Here is an 18,287-nt window from a genome sequence, read left to right as displayed (position 1 = left end):
GTTTTAATTGTTAGAATTTGTTAATATTAATATGCTCTTTTTTTTACTACTAATTTATGTGTTTTAAAAATATTTTTGCCACCTTTACATGTTTGCCATATTTTTCTTAACTTACATATTTAAACTAATTGTTTATTATGTTAATTTTCATAGAATGCATCTTCAAGAAGAACTGGATAAACTTAAAGTACATATGTCTGTTGATAAAGCAACAATACAAGAATTGAATACATTTATGGCAGAGAGAAGAGAAGGTAACTTTGTCAGAATAAATATTCAATGTAGGCAGTTTAAAATTATCTAGTTTTTTATGTTTTATTTTCAGCTTCTAAGAATCTTAACCCTGTTCTCCCTATTTCTATTGCTTTACTCCTTCATCTCTTATTAGCATTTTCATCTTTCATGAGAAAATCAAGTAGAAAGAACACTTAAAAGTTAGGTTTATAGTTTATTAAAATTTTAAAGAAATACTCGATAAGGAGAGAATATTCACTTTTATTATTCATTGACAAAGTTTTATTGGTTATGCTTGTTCAAAGTTTTATAGGTAATATAGAATTATTGATAATATAGAAGTAGTTACTATCAAGAATTCATTTATATTTTCATATGACATTACATTTTCTAGAAGTGATGTGATTCTCACCTGGAGTCACAGTCTTAGAGCTAGAAGGAAACTTGGAGATCTACAAATCTGAAACCTGCCTGAACCCTAGCCTGAGAGTATTTAGTAAAAGGGGGTTATCTATTTCAATTGCAAGATTTTCCTTTGTTAAAATCAAGATAAGTGTATTTACTATATGACTTCAGTCCATCCTCAAGTAACCTCATTAAAAAAAGTAAATAAGGTTGATATGACAGAGTTCCTTCTTATTTAACCTTGCTATAGCTTAATTGTTAACACTGTGCTTTTTAGGTGTTGACAAGTTATAATTAATAATTTATACTTAGTTTTTTATACTTAATAATTTGTATGTAATATTTGAATGTTTATATATCACTCATCTGGATTTTGTCACAATTACTTTGTTGTTCCAGTTTCACTTATTTAGTATACTCATGACTTGTCAAGGCCAATATTTGAATCCTTCTGTTTTATACCATTGACTTGTCATATTTTAAACTTTGGAGGAGGGAATGGCTGCCTACTCCCGTATTCTGGGCTGGAGAATTCCATGGACTGTATAGCCCATGGGGTCACAAAGAGTCGGACATAACTTGAGTGACTTTCACTTAAGCTTACTTTTTGACTGAGTTCTTTTTTTTTTTTTGCCATAGATCAAGGCAGTGACCATTAGTGACTCCTAAGATCACTAGGTGAAATACTGATGAGACCTTTATTTTTACTACTCTTTTTTCTTTTCTTTACTTTTTTTTTTTTTTTTAGCCATGCCCTGCGACATGTGGGGTCATAGTTCTCAAACTTGTGCTCCTTTCTTTTTTCTTTTTGTTTTCTTTTTACCTTTTGACCCCCTTCACCCATTTCTTTTATCACCTCTGTAAATCATTAATTTGTTGTCTGTATTTCTGAGCTTCTTTGTTTCTTTAGATTGCACATATGATAGACATCATACATTATTTGGTTTTCTCTCTCTGACTTACTTTATTTAGCATAATGTCTGTGAGGCCCATCCATGTTATCACAAATGTCAAGAAGCTATTCTTTTTTATGACTGAATAATATCCAATGTGTGTGTGTGTGTGTGTGTGTGTGTGTGTGTGTGTGTATATATATATATATATATATATATATATATGCCACAATTTCTTTCTATCATCCATCAATGAACACCTAGGTTATTTCCATATCTTGGCTATCATAAACAATGCTGTAATGAACATAAGGTACACATATCTTTTCATGTTAGTGTTTTCATCTTTGGATAAATACCCAGAAGTAGAATTGCTGGATCATATAGTAGTTCTATTTTCATTTCTTTGAAGAACCTCCGTATTGTTATACAAAGTGACTGTACTTCTTTACATTCCCACCAGAAGTGCACAAAGGTTCTCTTTTCTCCACATTCTCACCAAGATTTGTTACTTTCTGTCTTTTTCATAATAGATATTCTAAAAGATACGAGATGATATCTCATTATGGTTTTGATTTGCATTCCCTAGTGATTAATGATGTTGAACATCTTTTCATGTATCTGTTGGCCATCTGTACAGGCATTTCTAGGAGATATCGCGAGGTATTTTTTCCAGATCACCACAATAAAATGAATATTGCTATAAAGCAGGCCACATGATTTATGTGGTTTCCCAGTATACATAAAAATTGTATTTACACTATATTGTAGTTTATTAAGTGTACAATAGCATTATATATAAAAAAATGCACTTACCTTAATTAAAAAGCCGCCGCTGCTGCTGCTAAGTCGCTTCAGTTGTGTCCGACTCTGTGTGACCCCAGAGATGGAAGCCCACCAGGCTTCCCCATCCCTGGGATTCTCCAGGCAAGAACACTGGAGTGGGTTGCCATTTCCTTCTCCAATGCATGAAAGTGAAAAGTGAAAGTGAAGTCGCTCAGTCGTGTCCGACTCCTAGCAACCCCATGGACTGCAGCCTACCAGGCTCCTTCATCCATGGGATTTTCCAGGCAAGAGTACTGGAGTGGGGTCACTTTATTGCTAAAAAATGCTATCTGTAATCTCAGTTTTCAGTGGGTTGTAATCCTTTTGCTTGAAGTGAAGTGAAGTGAAGTCACTCAGTCGTGTCCAACTCTTTGCGACCCCACGGACTGTAGCCCACCAGGCTCCTCAGTCCATGGAATTTTCTAGGCAAGAGTACTGGAATAGGTTGCCATTAATATTGGGAAAATTACCAAAATGCGGAACAGAGACATAAAATGACCAAATGCTGTTAGAAATGGCACCTGTGGACTTGGCTGACAGAAGGTTGCCACATATTCAATTTGTTGAAAAACACAGTATCTAGGAAGACTAGTAAAGCAAAGCATACTGAAGCAAATTATTCCTGTATGTCTTCTTTTGAAGAATGTCTGTTTAGATCTTTAGCCCATTTTTAAATTGGCCCATAATTTTCATTTTTTGTGGTGTCCTTTTCTGCTTTTAGTATCAAGATAATATTGGCCGTGTAAAATGAGTTTGGAAGAGCTCCCTTCTCTTAAATATTTTGGAAGAGTTTGAGAAGAATTAATATTAATTCCCTAAATATTTTGTAGAATTCATTAATGAAGCCATCTGGTCCTGGTTTTTGTTTGTTGGGAGGTTTTTGATTACTGATTCAGTCTCCTTACCAGTTATAAATCTGTTCAGAGCTGGTTCTTTGAAAAGATAAATAAAATTGACAAGCCTTTAGCTATACATATAAGAAAAAAAGAGAGAACTCAAATAAAATAAAAAATGAAACAGGAGGTGTTATAACTGATAACACAGAAATACAATACAAAGAATCATAGGAAAATACTTATAATAAATAAATTCCAACAAATTGCTCAACCTAGAAAATAAATGGATAAATTCCTGGAAACATACCACCTAGTAAGACTGAACTATCATGAAATATTAAATCTGAGCAGAACAACTGCGGTATTACTGTCTGTTTCTACCATTAGGTCTCTTAATATTTGCTTTCTATATTTAGGTGCTCTTATGTAAGGTGTATGAATATTTGCAAATGTTAAATCCTCTTGTTGAACAGCTTCTTCATCATTATATAATATCCATCTTTGTTTTCTGTAACAGTCTTGTTTTAAAGTCTATTTTGTCCAATATAAGCATCACTACCTCAGCTTCCTTTGGGTCCTTTTGCATAAAATAATTTTTTCAATCCTTTCATGTTCAGTCTATGTGTGTCTTAACATCTATAGTGAATCTTTTGTAGTCAGTATATAGATAGGTCTTACCTTATTTTTATTCATCTAGCTACTCTGTGTCTTTGTTTGGAGAATTTAGGGCATTTCCACTTAAAATAATTGCTGATATGTATGTACATATTGATGTTTTTCTTAATTGTTTACTGGCTGTATTCTGTGGTTCTACTCTCTTCCTTTATTCTCTTATTCTCTTCTTCTATATTTTGATAACTTTCTTTAGTTGTATAAATGTACTTATATTCCTTTCTGTTTATCTTTTGTGTGTTTATTGTAGGTTTTTGCTTGTGATTACTAGGAGGCTTATATTGGCTTCCCAGGTGTTGCTAGTGGAAAAGAACGTGCCTGCCAATGCAAGAAACATAAGAGACACGGGTTCAGTCCCTGGGTCAGGGAGATCCACTGGAGGAGGAAATGGCAACCCACTCCAGTATTCTTGCCTGGAGAATCCCATGGATAGTGGAGCCTGGTGGGCTATAGTCCATTAGGTCGCTAAGAGTCAGATATGACTGAAGCATCTTAGCATGCAAACACACAGAAGGCTTATATATGACAACTTATATCTATAACAGCCTATCTTAAGTTGACAACACTTAACTGTTAAAAAAATTTTGCTGTATATTCAGTTCAGTTTAGTCGCTCAGTCGTGTCCAACTCTGCGACCTGATGAATTGCAGCACGCCAGGCCTCCCTGTCCATCACCAACTCCCAGAGCTCACACAAACTCACGTCCATCGAGTCGGTGATGCCATCCAGCCATTTCATCCTCTGTCGTCCCCTTCTCCTCTTGTCCCCAATCCCTCCCAGCATCAGAGTCGTTTCTAATGAGTCAACTCTTCGCATGAGGAGGCCAAAGTACTGGAGTTTCAGCTTTAGAATCTGACCTTCCAAAGAACACCCAGGACTGATCTCCTTTAGAATGGACTGGTTGGATCTCCTTGCAGTCCAAGGGACTCTCAAGAGTCTTCTCCAGCACCACAGTTCAAAAGCATCAATTCTTCGGCACTCAGCTTTCTTCACAGTCCAACTCTGACATCCATACATGACCACAGGAAAAACCATAGCCTTGACTAGACGGACCTTTGTTGGCAAAATAATGTCTCTGCTTTTCAATATGCTATCTAAGTTGGTCATAACTTTTCTTCCAAGGAGTAAGCGTCTTTTAATTTCATGGCTGCAATCACCATCTGCAGTAATTTTGGAGCCCCCAAAATAAAGTCTGACACTGTTTCCACTGTTTCCCCATCTATTTCCCATGAAGTGATGGGACCAGATGCCATGATCTTCGTTTTCTGAATGTTGAGCTTTAAGCCAACTTTTTCACTCTCGTCTTTCACTTTCATCAAGAGGCTTTTTAGTTCCTCTTCACTTTCTGCCATAAGGGTGGTGTCATCTGCATATCGGAGGTTATTGATATTTCTCCCAAAATCTTGATTCCAGCTTATGGTTCTTCCAGCCCAGCGTTTCTCATGATGTACTCTGCATATAAGTTAAATAAGCAGGGTGACAATATACAGCCTTGACGTACTCCTTTTCCTATTTGGAACCAGTCTGTTGTTCCATGTCCAATTATAACTGTTGCTTCTTGACCTGCATATAGGTTTCTCAAGTGGCAGGTCAGGTGCTCTGGTATACCCATCTCTTGAAGATTTTCCACAGTTTATTGTGATCCACACAGTCAAAGGCTTTGGCATAGTCAATAAAGCAGAAATAGATGTTTTTCTGGAACTCTCTTGCTTTTTCAATGATCCATTGGATGTTGGCAATTTGCTCTCTGGTTCCTCTGCCTTTTCTAAAACAAGCTTGAACATCTGGAAGTTCACGGTTCACGTATTGCTAAACCCTGGCTTGGAGAATTTTGAGCATTACTTTACTAGCGTGTGAGATGAGTGTAATTGTGTGGTAGTTTGAGCATTCTTTGGCATTGCCTTTCTTTGGGATTGGAATGAAAACTGACCTTTTCCAGTCCTGTGGCCACTGCTGAGTTTTCCAAATTTGCTGGCATATTGAGTGCAGCACTTTCACAGCATCATCTTTCAGGATTTGAAATAGCTCCACTGGAATTCCATCACCTCCACTAGCTTTGTTCATAGTGATGCTTTCTAAGGCCCACTTGACTTCACATTCCAGGATGTCTGGCTCTAGGTCAGTGATCACACCATCGTGATTATCTGGGTCGTGAAGATCTTTTTTGTACAGTTCTTCTGTGTATTCTTGCCACCTCTTCTTAATATCTTCTGCTTCTGTTAGGTCCATACCATTTCTGTCCTTTATGGAGCCCATCTTTGCATGTAATATTCCCTTAGTATCTCTGATTTTCTTGAAGAGATCTCTAGTCTTTCCCATTCTGTTGTTTTCCTCTATTTCTTTGCATTGATCGCTGAAGAAGGCTTTCTTATCTATCCTTGCTATTCTTTGGAACTCTGCATTCAGATGTTTATATCTTTCCTTTTCTCTTTTGCTTTTCGCTTCTCTTCTTTTCACAGCTATTTGTAAGGCCTCCCCAGACAGCCATTTTGCTTTTTTGCATTTCTTTTCCATGGGGATGGTCTTGATCCCTGTCTCCTGTACAATGTCACAAACCTCCGTCCATAGTTCATCAGGCACTCTATCAGATCTAGTCCCTTAAATCTATTTCTCACTTCCACTGTATAATCATAAGGAATTTGATTTAGGTCATACCTGAATGGTCTAGTGGTTTTCTGTACTTTATTCAATTTAAGTCTGAATTTGGCATAAGGAGTTCATGATCTGAGCCACAGTCAGCTCCCAGTCTTGTTTTTGCTGACTGTATAGAGCTTCTCCATCTTTGGGTGCAAATAATATAATCAGTCTGATTTCAGTGTTGACCATCTGGTGATGTGCATATGTAGAGTGTTCTCTTGTGTTGTCGGAAGAGGGTGTTTGCTATGATGAGTGCGTTCTCTCGGCAAAACTCTTATTAGCCTTTGCCCTGCTTCATTCCGTATTCCAAGGCCAAATTTGCCTGTTACCCCAGGTATTTCTTGACTTCCTACTTTTGATTCTAGTCCCCTATAATGAAAAGGACATCTTTTTTGGGTGTTAGTTCTAAAAGGTCTTGTAGGTCTTCATAGACTGTTCAACTTCAGCTTCTTCGGCGTTACTGGTTGGAGCATAGACTTGAATTACTGTGATATTGAATGGTTTGCCTTGTAAACAAACAGAGATCATTCTGTCATTTTTGAGATTGCATCCAAGTACTGCATTTCAGACTCTTGTTGACCATGATGGCTACTCCATTTCTTCTAAGGGATTCCTGCCCGCAGTAGTAGATATAATGGTGATCTGAGTTAAATTCACCCATTCCAGTCCATTTTAGTTCGCTGATTCCTAGAATGTCGACATTCACTCTTGCCATCTCCTGTTTGACCACTTCCAATTTTCCTTGATTCATGGACCTGACGTTCTAGGTTCCTATGCAGTATTGCTCTTTACAGCATCAGACCTTGCTTGTGTCACCAGTCACGTCCACAACTGGGTATTCTTTTTGCTTTGGCTCATTCCTTCATTCTTTCTGGAGTTATTTCTCCACTGATCTCCTATAGCATATTGGGCACCTACCGACCCGGGGAATTCCCCTTTCAGTACCCTATCATTTCGCCTTTTCGTACTGTTCATGGGGTTCTCAAGGCAAGAATACTGAAGTGGTTTGCCATTCCCTTCTCCAGTGGACCACATTCTGTCAGACCTCTCTACCATGACCCACCCATCTTGGGTGGCTCCACATGGCGTGGCTTAGTTTCATTGATTTAGACAAGACGATGGTCCATGTAATTAGATTGACTAGTTTTCTGTGATTATGGTTTCAGTGTGCCTGCCCTCTGATGCCCTCTTCTACAACCTACTGTCTTACTTGGGTTTCTCTTACCTTGGACACTGGGTATCTCTTCATGGCTGCCCAGCAAAGCGCAGCCGCTGCTCCTTACCTTGGATGAGGGGTATCTCTTTACGGCCACCCCTCCTGATGGTGAACATGGAGTAGCTCCTCTTGGCCCTCCTGCTGTATATTAGAGTATAGTTAATTTACACTGTTGTGTTAGTTTAAGGTATAGAACTAGGTGATTCATTATTCATATACATATATCCATTCTTTTTCAGATTCTTTCCCCATATTGGTTATTATATAATTTTGAGTAGAATTCACTAGGTCCTTAATGATTATCTATTTTATATATAGTAGTGTATATATGTTAATCCAAAACTCCTAATTTATGCCCCTCCCCTTTCCCTTTGTTAACAATAAGAGTTTATTTTTGAAGTCTGGGAGTCTGTTTCTGTTTAGAGAGTAAGTTCATTTGTTTAAATATTTAGACTCCACATACAAGTAATTTGTCTTTCTCTGTCTGACTTACTTCACGTAATCTCTAGATCCATCCATGTTGCTGCAAATGGCATTTCTTTCCTTTTAATGACTTGAGTACTATCCCATTGTATATATGTGCCACCTCTTCATCCACTCCTGTTGATTGACATTTAGGTTGTTTCCATGTCCTTGCTCTTGTTAACAGTGCCGCAGGGAACACTGGGGTGCATGTATCTTTTTGAATTATAGCTTCTCTCGATATATGCTCAGGAGTGGGATTGCTGGATTTTACAGCAATTTTTATTTAAAAATAAGAAAAGTTTGATTTAAAGATAAAAAAAGTTCTATTTTTATCTTTTTAGGAACCTCCTTGTTGTTCTCCATAGTGGTTGTACCAGTTTACATTCATACCAATAGCTTTGGAGAGTTCCCATTTTCTCCACACCCTCTCCAGCATTTATTGTTTGTACAGTTTTTGATGATGGCCATTATTACCATTGTGAGGTGATATTTATTGTAGTTTTGATTTGCAGTTATCTAATAGTTAGTAGGAGTTGGTGATGAACAGGGAGGCCTGGAGTGATTGATTCATGGGGTCACAGAGTCAGACACAATGAGCGACAGAACTGAACTGAATAGTTAGTATGTTGAGCGTATTTCCATGTTCCTTTTGGAAATGTGTATGCTTTATTTAGAGAATTGTCTGCTTAGATCTTTTGCCTGTTTTTTGATTGTGTTGTTTGTTTTCTTGATATTGAACTGCATGACGCATTTTACATTTTGAAGATTAATGCCTTGTTGGTCACTTCATTTGCAAATGTTTTCTCCCATTCTGTGGGTTTTCTTTTCATTTTGCTTTATGTATTTTTTTTTGCTATGAAAAAGCTTTTAAGTTTGATTATATGCCATTTGTTTATTTCTCTTTTTATTTTCATTACTCTAGGAGGTCAATCCAAAAAAAAAAATATATTGCTGCAATTTATGTCACAGTGTGTTCTGCCTGTGTTTCCCACCAAGAGTTTTATATTATGCAGTTTTACATTCAGGTCTTTAATCCATTTTGAGTTTATTTTTCTGTATGGATTTAGAGAATGTTCTAATTTAATTCTGTTACATGTGGCTGTCCAGTTTTCCCAGCATCAGTTTTTGAAGAGAGTGTTTTTCTCTGTTATATATTCTTACTTCCTTTGTAGTAGATTAATTGACCATAGACGCGTGGGTTTATTTCCGGGCTTCCTATCCTGTTCCATTATCAGTATTTCAGTTTTTGTGCCAGTACCATACTGTTTGGATGACTGTAGCTTTGTAGTATAGTCTGAAGTTAACGAGCCTGATTCCACCAGGATTGCTTTTGCTGTTTGGAGTCTTTTATTTTCCGCATAAATTAGAATATTTTTAAATTACTGTTCTGTGAAAAAAGCTGTTGATCATTTGATAGGGATTGCACTGAATCTGTAGATTGCATTGAGTAGTATGGGCATTTTGACAATATTGATTCTTCCAATCTATGAATATGGTGTATCTTTTCATCTCTTTGTATCATTTATTATTAATCTTATTAATGTCTTATAGTTTTCAAAGTACAATTCTTATATCTCTTTAGGTAGGTTTATTCCTAGGTATTTTATTCTTTTAATGTGATGGTAAATGGGATTGTTTCATTAATTTCTCTTTCTTATCTTTTGTTGTTAGTGTATAGAAATGCAAGACATTTCTGTGTATTAATTTTGTACCCTGCAACTTTTGCTGGTGTCTCCAACAAAAATCCCAGCTTGTGTTAAGTAGAAGTGAAATATAAAGGAAAATATATTTAGGCAAAACTTGTGAAAAGGGGTCTGTTATGAATAACAGAAGATAATTCTCTTACCTCTATCTCTCTATCACTCGTGAAATTCTAAGGACTTTTAGAAGCTCTGTGTAGGGAGCCAAGAAAAAAGACCAAAGATATATTTCTTATTTTATTGTATGACAAGTACCCTCTAAAGTAATATACTCACTATGTGCTGTGTGTATGCTCAATTGCTCAGTCATCTCCAGCTTTTTGTGACCCCATGGAAGATAGCCTACTAGGCTCTTCTGTCCTTTGAATTTTCCAGGCAAGAATACTGGAGTGAGGTGCCATTTCCTTCTCCACTGCTCACTATGACTCTTATTTTTTCCTAAAAATGAAGAAAATGTAGTAATATTGATGCCAGAAAACTCAGCCTCTGTGCACTGATGCTGAATCGAATTTCAGAGACTGAGTATTGAGTGAAGTTGAAAAGAGAAGCCTTACTGCTTTGCAAGGCGTAGGGGGCACACAATGGGATCCTGCCCTTGAAAACTGTGTATCTCAACCTGGGAGAACTTGGTGAGGCCTTTTATTGTAATAGTTCAAGAGTGGGGTTGCTGATAATATTAAGGTGAGTACAAGGCCTGCACCCCAGGATACTGTTATGTGTATCTCTTGAGGCAGAACCAGGACTGGGCTGCATGCTTGTTTCTTGGCTGTTCCTGCCTTGTCTCTGCATTCCCTCCCTTCCCTGATTAGCAGATGTTTGAATCTGCACTTTGGGAGTCAAGGAAGGTCATGGAGGCTGGATCTGTTCCCTACAAACACAGAATAGGGGACACAGAAAGATTTCCATACCCAGGAGCCCCCACAGGGTCTACTTGGTTTCAGGATTTTTAGGAAATTGATGCACAGTGCACAATACTCAAGATACCTATTCCCCTTTCTTTGTATCCCAAATTGATATAATCACAAACAGACCTTTAATAAAGTTAGTGTAGGAAACAAAAATTAAGATGAATAAAAAAAATAATTGAAGGGAAGGAATAAGAATTTTCCTTCTACCTTTCTGAGTTCTTAGCTGAAAACCCCTATAGTAAAAGACAGATTAAGAAAAACAAATTTATTAATGTATATGTCTTACATACACATGGAAGATACCCAGGGAAAAGTGAGTACTCAAATAGGAGGCTTTAGAATTCAGAATTACATACTCTTCTAATAGGAAGAGAGGAGGAGGAGGAGGGATGTAGGCCTCTTAAGTGAGAGTAAAGAATTTTAAGAAAAATGAATGGGCCCTCAAGAGACTAGCTGAGAGCCATCATAGTTTGTAACAAAGCTTGTCTGGATCTAGTGTGGGCTTCTAGTTTCCTCCTCCTGTGATAAGAGTTAATCTTCTCTGGTAAAACTTTATGGGAGTGAGTTCCTTTTGTAGGGTTTTCCAGCAGATAAGGGGTATTCTAGGAAAATCTGTCCCTTGATTTTTTTTAAGTGCCTACTGCCCAAAATAATCAATATGCCAAAGTGGCATGTTTTAGGCTACTATAATTCTGCAACCCTCCATAATAATAATAGATTTTTAATAATTTATTAAAATATCTAAAAGAAGGAGAAAATGTTTGAGAATTTACATTAATTTTTAATATTATCCAGGAGAATTAAGGGGACAAAAGAAATTTCAGAGTAAAAAAAACATAAGAGTGAAAATAACAGTAAAGCATTTAAAACCACAATTTAAAAAATAAATTTCCAGTAAAGTGAAACATCACCTGGGGTAACAGGCAAGTTTGACCTTGGAGTACAAAAATGAAGCAGGGCAAAGGCTAACAGAGTTGTGCCAAGAGAACACACTGGTCATGGTAAACACCCTCTTCCAACAACATGAGGGATCACTCTATACATGGACATCACTAGATGGTCAATACTGAAATCAGATTGATTTTTTTCTTTGCAGCTGAAGATGGAGAGGTTCTATACATTCAGTAAAAACAAGACTAGGAGCTGACTGTGGGTCAGGTCATGAACTCCTTATTGCAAAATTCAGACTTAAAATGAAGAAAGTAGTGAAAACTACTAGACCAAAATCCCTTTCGATTATATGGTGCAAGTGACAATTAGATTCAAGGGATTAGATCTGATAGACAGAGAGCCTGAAGAACTATGGGTGGAGGTTTGTGACATTGAACAGGAGGCAGTAATCAAAACCATCCCCAAGAAAAAGAAATTCAAAAAGACAAAATGATTGTCTGAGGAGGCCTTACAAATAGCTGAGAAAAGAGGAGAAGCGAAAGGCAAAGGAGAAAAGGAAAAATACCTCTATCTGAATACCAAAGTTCCAAAGAATAGCAAGGAGAGATAAGAAAGCTTTCCTCAAACTACCGCACAATTGCACTCATCTGACAAGCTAACAACGTAATGCTCAAATTCTCCAAGCTAGACTTCAACAGTATGTGAACCAAGAACTTCCAGATGTTCAAGCTGGATTTAGAAAAGGCAGAGGAACCAGAGATCAAATTGCCAACATCTGTTGGATCATAGAAAAAGCAAGAGAATTCCAGAAAAACGGCTACTTCTGTTGCATTGACTGCAGTAAAGCCTTTGACTGTGTGGATCACAACAAACTGTGGAAAATTCTTAAAGAGGTTGGAATACCGGACCACCTGACCTGCCTCCTGAGAAATCTATATGCGGGCTAAGAAGCAACAGTTAGAACCAGATATGAAACAATGGACTGGTTCCTAATTGGGAAAGGAGTACGTCAAGGCTGTGTATTGTCACCCTGCTTATTTAAATTATATGCAAAGTACATCATGAGAAATGCTGGGCTAGATGGAGCACAAGCTGGAATCGAGATTGCTGGGAGAAATATCAATAACCTCAGATATGCAGGTGATACCACCCTCATGGTAGAAAGCAAAGAGGAACTAAAGAGCCTCTTGATGAAAGTGAAAAAGGGGAGTGAAAAAGCTGGCTTAAAATTCAGCATTCAGGAAACTAAGATCATGGCATCCAGTCCCATCATTTCATGGCCAATAGGTGGAGAAACAATGGAAGCAGTGACAGACTTTATTTTGGGGGGCTCCAAAATCACTGCAGATGGTGACTGCAACCATGAAACTGAAAAAAAAACCTCTTACTCCTTGGAAGAAAAGCTATGACCAACCTAGACAGCATATTGAAAAGCAGAGACATTACTTTGCCAACAAAGGTCTGTCTAGTCAAAGCTCTTGTTTTTCCAGTAGTCATGTTTGGATGTGAGCCTTGGACCATAAAAAAACCTGAGTACCAAATAATTAATGCTTTTGACCTGTGTTGTTGGAGAAGACTCTTGAGAGTCCCTTGCACTGCAAGGAGATCCAACCAGACCATCCTAAAGGAAATCAGTCCTGAATATTCATTGGAAGGACTGATGCTGAAGTTGAAGCTCCAAAACTTTGGCTACCTGATGCAAAAAAAATGACTCATTGGAAAAGACCCTGATGCTGGCAAAGATTGAAGGCGGGAGGAGAAGGGGACAACAGAGGATGAGATGGTTGGATGGCATCACCAACTCAATGGACATGAGTTTGAGCAAGCTGCAGGAGTTGGTGATGGACAGGGAGGCCTGGCGTGCTGCAGTCCATGGGGTCACAAGAAGTCGGACACGACTTACTTGTGAATGGTACTGAACTGAACTTAAGGTGAAGCATATTCTCATACATCTACCAAAGGACAGAAATAGACCTGTATATTTCTAACGAGATCCTCTTTGTTCACTTCCCAAATCCTGAGATCCTTGAAAGGGAAGGGAATCAAGGGGCAGAGAGTTGGGTCTTTGTTCCTCTCCTTGGCCTGGCTCAGGCTGCTTGTATATTCTTTATAAGACCTGTGAAGGTGAGAAACAGAATTTTCAATGGAAAACCACAAGTGAACATGCTCTTCCAGTTCACCTGTGAATCTTGAAGCACACTTAGGAGCACAAAAACAGCAGTCAAATTCACTTTTAAATGTCTTTAACATTTATTTTGTTGGAATTATTTAGCTACTTTTAGTAGTGTATGGTCTTTGAATATAGAACTGTTTTCTTATTTTTAAGTGTAAATATTTTACTAAGAACTATAGCAGATATTTAAATCACTAGAACAGATGAATTGTATTTGCATATTATTTCTATATTGCTGAAAGAATGTTGTAAATGAATTCAGCACCATGGTGTTAGGGGACTAGAAAGAGAAACTTGGGAACCAATCGATGATTATCAAGGTAAAGGTACATATTCCCCAGGTGGCAAATTCTACCTATTCTGACTTTTATTATCCTTAGGATAATGTTCTATTTATTTCGTGAGTACAGAAGTTTTAATTGGATATGTCATGTTTCAAAGACAAAAGAAATGCCTAATTCACTCTAACAAACTTGTTAGTCACTGTTTATACCAAGAGGATTTCTACTCTACAGAGAATAATATTGTTTTCCTTTTCCTTTGTTGATAAATCAAAGTTTTCCACTGACCTACAGCAGCCAAGCATACTTTAAAGCAAAAGCATCTCAGACTAATACAGATGTACAGCCTTTTAGCTTTATGTATTGTTATTTTTGCCCCCTTTTTGATTTTTTGAGGAATATAATTCAATAATAATTCAGTAAGAAAATATTAAATTTGTCACTAATTTATCTAAGAAAAATATTTATAGGTTTTAATGTATTTCAATTCTAATAATATTAACTGAAGTTTTATTATTTTTTTCCTTTAATAATGTTATGTTTCTTATATAGTTTTGCTTGTTTGAAGGGATGCTTGGGCAGTGTAGGAATGATTTGAACTTTACCCTTAACTGGGTAAAGTCAGTTATTCTGGAAATGTGATTTTTGTGCTTTACGCTGCCAGTGCAGGATCTTTTACTTAAAAAAAAAAAAAAGGTGGTGGTAGGGGGTGTTACAGTTTCAGTCTACCCTAATTCTGTTACTGTTTGCTTTGTTCTGCAATCACTCTGATCCTCCTGGCAGGGAACAAGATCCAGAGAACAAAACTAGTAGTGACTGTGTAGATAAAAAGGCAGTGAATTCTGCTTTTAAGGCAAAGAGGGAATAGTCTACAAAAGAATGAAAATGGGAATAAAAGTACAGCATTGTTAACCTGCAGATCTGTTGTACCTTTGAAAATCTTACACTGCCAAAAAAAAAAAAAATGACACTACAAAGATACATAATTATGTGACTGAAAATCTTGAAAAGGGTCACCATTCAGCTTATGGCCAATATTTGACAATGAAATAGACTACATTATTCATAGTGGAGAAACTATAGACCCTTTTCCTTAAAATGACAGGATAGTGTTTCAGCAGTATATGGGGTACCATAATATATTTTATATATATATATATATATATGTAATACTATATAGATATACTATATTATTTATTCTCTGCCAGAACAACTCTTTAGACACGATGAAGATGATGGGGTCAAGAAAAGTACTCCAGAGAAGAATTGGAAAGAAATGTCGAAGCAGACATTACAGAAGGTATTCTAATCTTTAAGATATTGAACTGAACAAGTTAAATCTGAATTTTAACATAAAGGATTATGTTTTAAAATGAGGGCTCATGAACTTAAACCTTGTGTGACTCCTTAATTTAAATTCAAAATCATTGGCTTACCAAAATGGGGTTAAAAAATCAATGTTAGTGAAATAAGAAATGTGGAAACACTTATGCTTCTTTTGACATAGATTTAAATATTTTTAAGAGATAAAAAGAATGAATTTAACAATAGAAAGTATAAAAAATTTTACATTTCAACACATTTATTTAAACTACAATATTTAAACTAAAAAAAAGCATAGTTTTAGTTTTATGTAGTAAAATGGTAATATGTTTATAATTTTAAAGTTAAAGTTGAAAATTATACATTCTCATCTCATTTTAGATAAACATATATGCCCATATGATTTGGTATAACTCTCCCTGTTTTAACAGAACCCCTCCATATAAATCCTATAGTCACTTTACAACATGGTTATCTTCATTAATAAAATGTTGTTTAAAAATCTTAACATTTATCTTTGCAATTTTGTACTTAAATATTAGTCATCAATTTCAGTTAAATGGGCTTGGTTTTATTTTAACACTTTTTGTTATTGTTATAAAGGAAATGTTCTTTAAATAGATTATTCTTGTAACCAGTTACCACTTGGATACTTAGAAAAAGCTGGAAGTGTCCATATATATAGACAAAATATTAGTGTAGTTACTTAAATTTTCTACATTTGTGGATTTCTTTGTAGGAAATCTATTAATATACAGCAGATGATGAGATTCCTTATACTTCTAACACTTGCCATATGGTCAGGTAACGGAGGCTGTCATCTCATTATTACTGAATGACACATATCAGTTTGACATTATAACCTAGAGAACAAGAAATGCTCATGTTCATTTATCTTAAGGTAAAATAAGTAATTGAAATAAAGTATGTACTTCCAGAATGTATTACAGTTTATAGCAGCTTACTTTTTTTGTTTCAGAACAATTTGTTCATTTTTTCCAGGTCTTATATAATTTTTATTTCCATGGATATATTATACTATACTGCTACTTACTACCTTGGGGTATAAACCCTAAAGAAATTTATTATTTCATTCCAACTGCCATAAATAATGTGGAGGAGAAAAAATAATTTTGCTCTATTTTTCTAGGTTCTTGGATAAGACATCCCTTGAAATAAAAAGACAGGTTAACAGGGAAAAACTGAAGTTTAATAACATGTATACTTCCTGTATACATAGGAGATAACGCATGGAAACTGACACCGTGAAATGGCCTAAGCTATCACCTTAAATACCTTCTTCAACTAAGACAAGAAAAGATGTTGGGGCTCTGGAGTCAGTTACTACTCAGTTTTTAGGTGTTCTCCTCTGTCTGCAGTTTCTTAAAAACAACCAGCTCAAGAGAAGACATGTGCCAAAGAGACATTTAAGAGTGTCAGAATTCTGCTCCCCTTAATTGCCTACTACTATAGCAGATCCAAAAATTCATTTTAACTCCTGAAAAACCCAAAGGAATTATTTTCATAGGACTGTGTGTCAAATTTGTCACTTAAAAAAAAATAATGCAATTGTATGAGTCATAATTTAACCCCTTTTAGTTGAGTTTCCTTATTTTACAAGGATATATATGAAATTCATAATGGCTTTAAAAGATTTTGAAAACATGAAAACAATATTTGTACATAGTAGAAATGAAACATATGAGTAGATTTGTTTTTTTAAAAAAATTATTAACATTTCAACCCTTATGGGGTAAATTGTGTCTCCCTTCTCCAGGGATCTTTCCAACCCGGGGATCGAGCCCAGGTCTCCTACATTGCAGGCAGATTCTTTACCATCTGAGCCACCAGGAAGCCCAATTGTGTCTCCTCCCCCAACCAAATTCTTATGTCAAAGTCCTAATCTCCTGTATCTCAGAATATGACTGTATTTGAAGATGAAGGTCTTTAAAGAGTTAAGTTAAAAGGAGGTTATAAGGGTTTAAGTCACCCAATCTGTGTACATTGTTATGACAGGGCTAGCAAAGTAATACACAAACTTCAAAAAGTCAGGTGTTTTATTTCAGTTTTGAAAGAAGCCATCTTTTTGGTAAATTAAATTCTCAGTACTGGACTTGAGATGATCTATTAGCACACAAACCAAATGCCTTTAACAATTTCCTAGACTTTCATTTTCAAATATAGGTTGAAATTTATCTTTCTGTTTTTGGAGAAGTAAAGTCTATTTGGGAGAAGGAAATGGCAACCCACTCCAGTATTCTTACCTAGAGAATCCTGTGGACAGAGGAGCCTGGTGGGCTGCTGTCCATAGGGTCGCACAGAGTCGGGCAGGACTGAAGTGACTTAGCATGCCTGCATGCATTGGAGAAGGAAATGGCAACCCACTTCAGTATTCTTGCCTAGAGAATCCCAGGGTCAGAGAAACCTGGTGGGCTGCTGTCTTTGAGGTCGCACAGAGTCAGACACGACTGAAATAACTTAGCAGCAGCAGCAGCAAAGTCAATTTGACAACAATTTTTAGAGACTGACCTTGAATAACACTTTCATATGTGCTATGAACTTTCCTTCATCAAATTCTTTAGAAGTAGTATCTATGTTGTTCCCCATTTTAAACTTAAATACAAATAATCTTGACTAGTTCTTATGATTAAAAATAGATTCACAGTAGGCAGTTAACAAACTTTAAACATTTTAAACATACCAGACCTAAAAAAGGTATTTCTCCATTGTTGCATATGAAATTTTCATGAGTTGTACCCAATCTTAAAATAAAATAAAAAAATAATGCCAGTTTCCAGGATTGAACTCTCAAATTTAAGATGTTTGCT

General features: G+C 36.3%; 1 protein-coding gene across 3 annotated transcripts in view; it reads left to right on the top strand.

Annotated features, from left to right (window-relative positions):
- CNTLN (centlein) overlaps positions 1-18,287 on the top strand; it is a 341,713-nt gene that overhangs the window by 224,674 nt on the left and 98,752 nt on the right. For all 3 annotated transcript variants that reach the window (XM_055577973.1, XM_055577972.1, XM_055577974.1), the window contains 2 exons: positions 154-254; positions 15,345-15,436. In XM_055577973.1, the coding sequence (XP_055433948.1) occupies positions 154-254; positions 15,345-15,436 (193 nt within the window). The remainder of the gene's footprint in view (positions 1-153; positions 255-15,344; positions 15,437-18,287) is intronic.

Source organism: Bubalus kerabau, chromosome 4 (genome assembly GCF_029407905.1).
Source record: "Bubalus kerabau isolate K-KA32 ecotype Philippines breed swamp buffalo chromosome 4, PCC_UOA_SB_1v2, whole genome shotgun sequence".
Lineage (NCBI taxonomy): Eukaryota > Metazoa > Chordata > Mammalia > Artiodactyla > Bovidae > Bubalus > Bubalus kerabau.
This window is presented reverse-complemented; position numbering and strand designations above follow the sequence as displayed.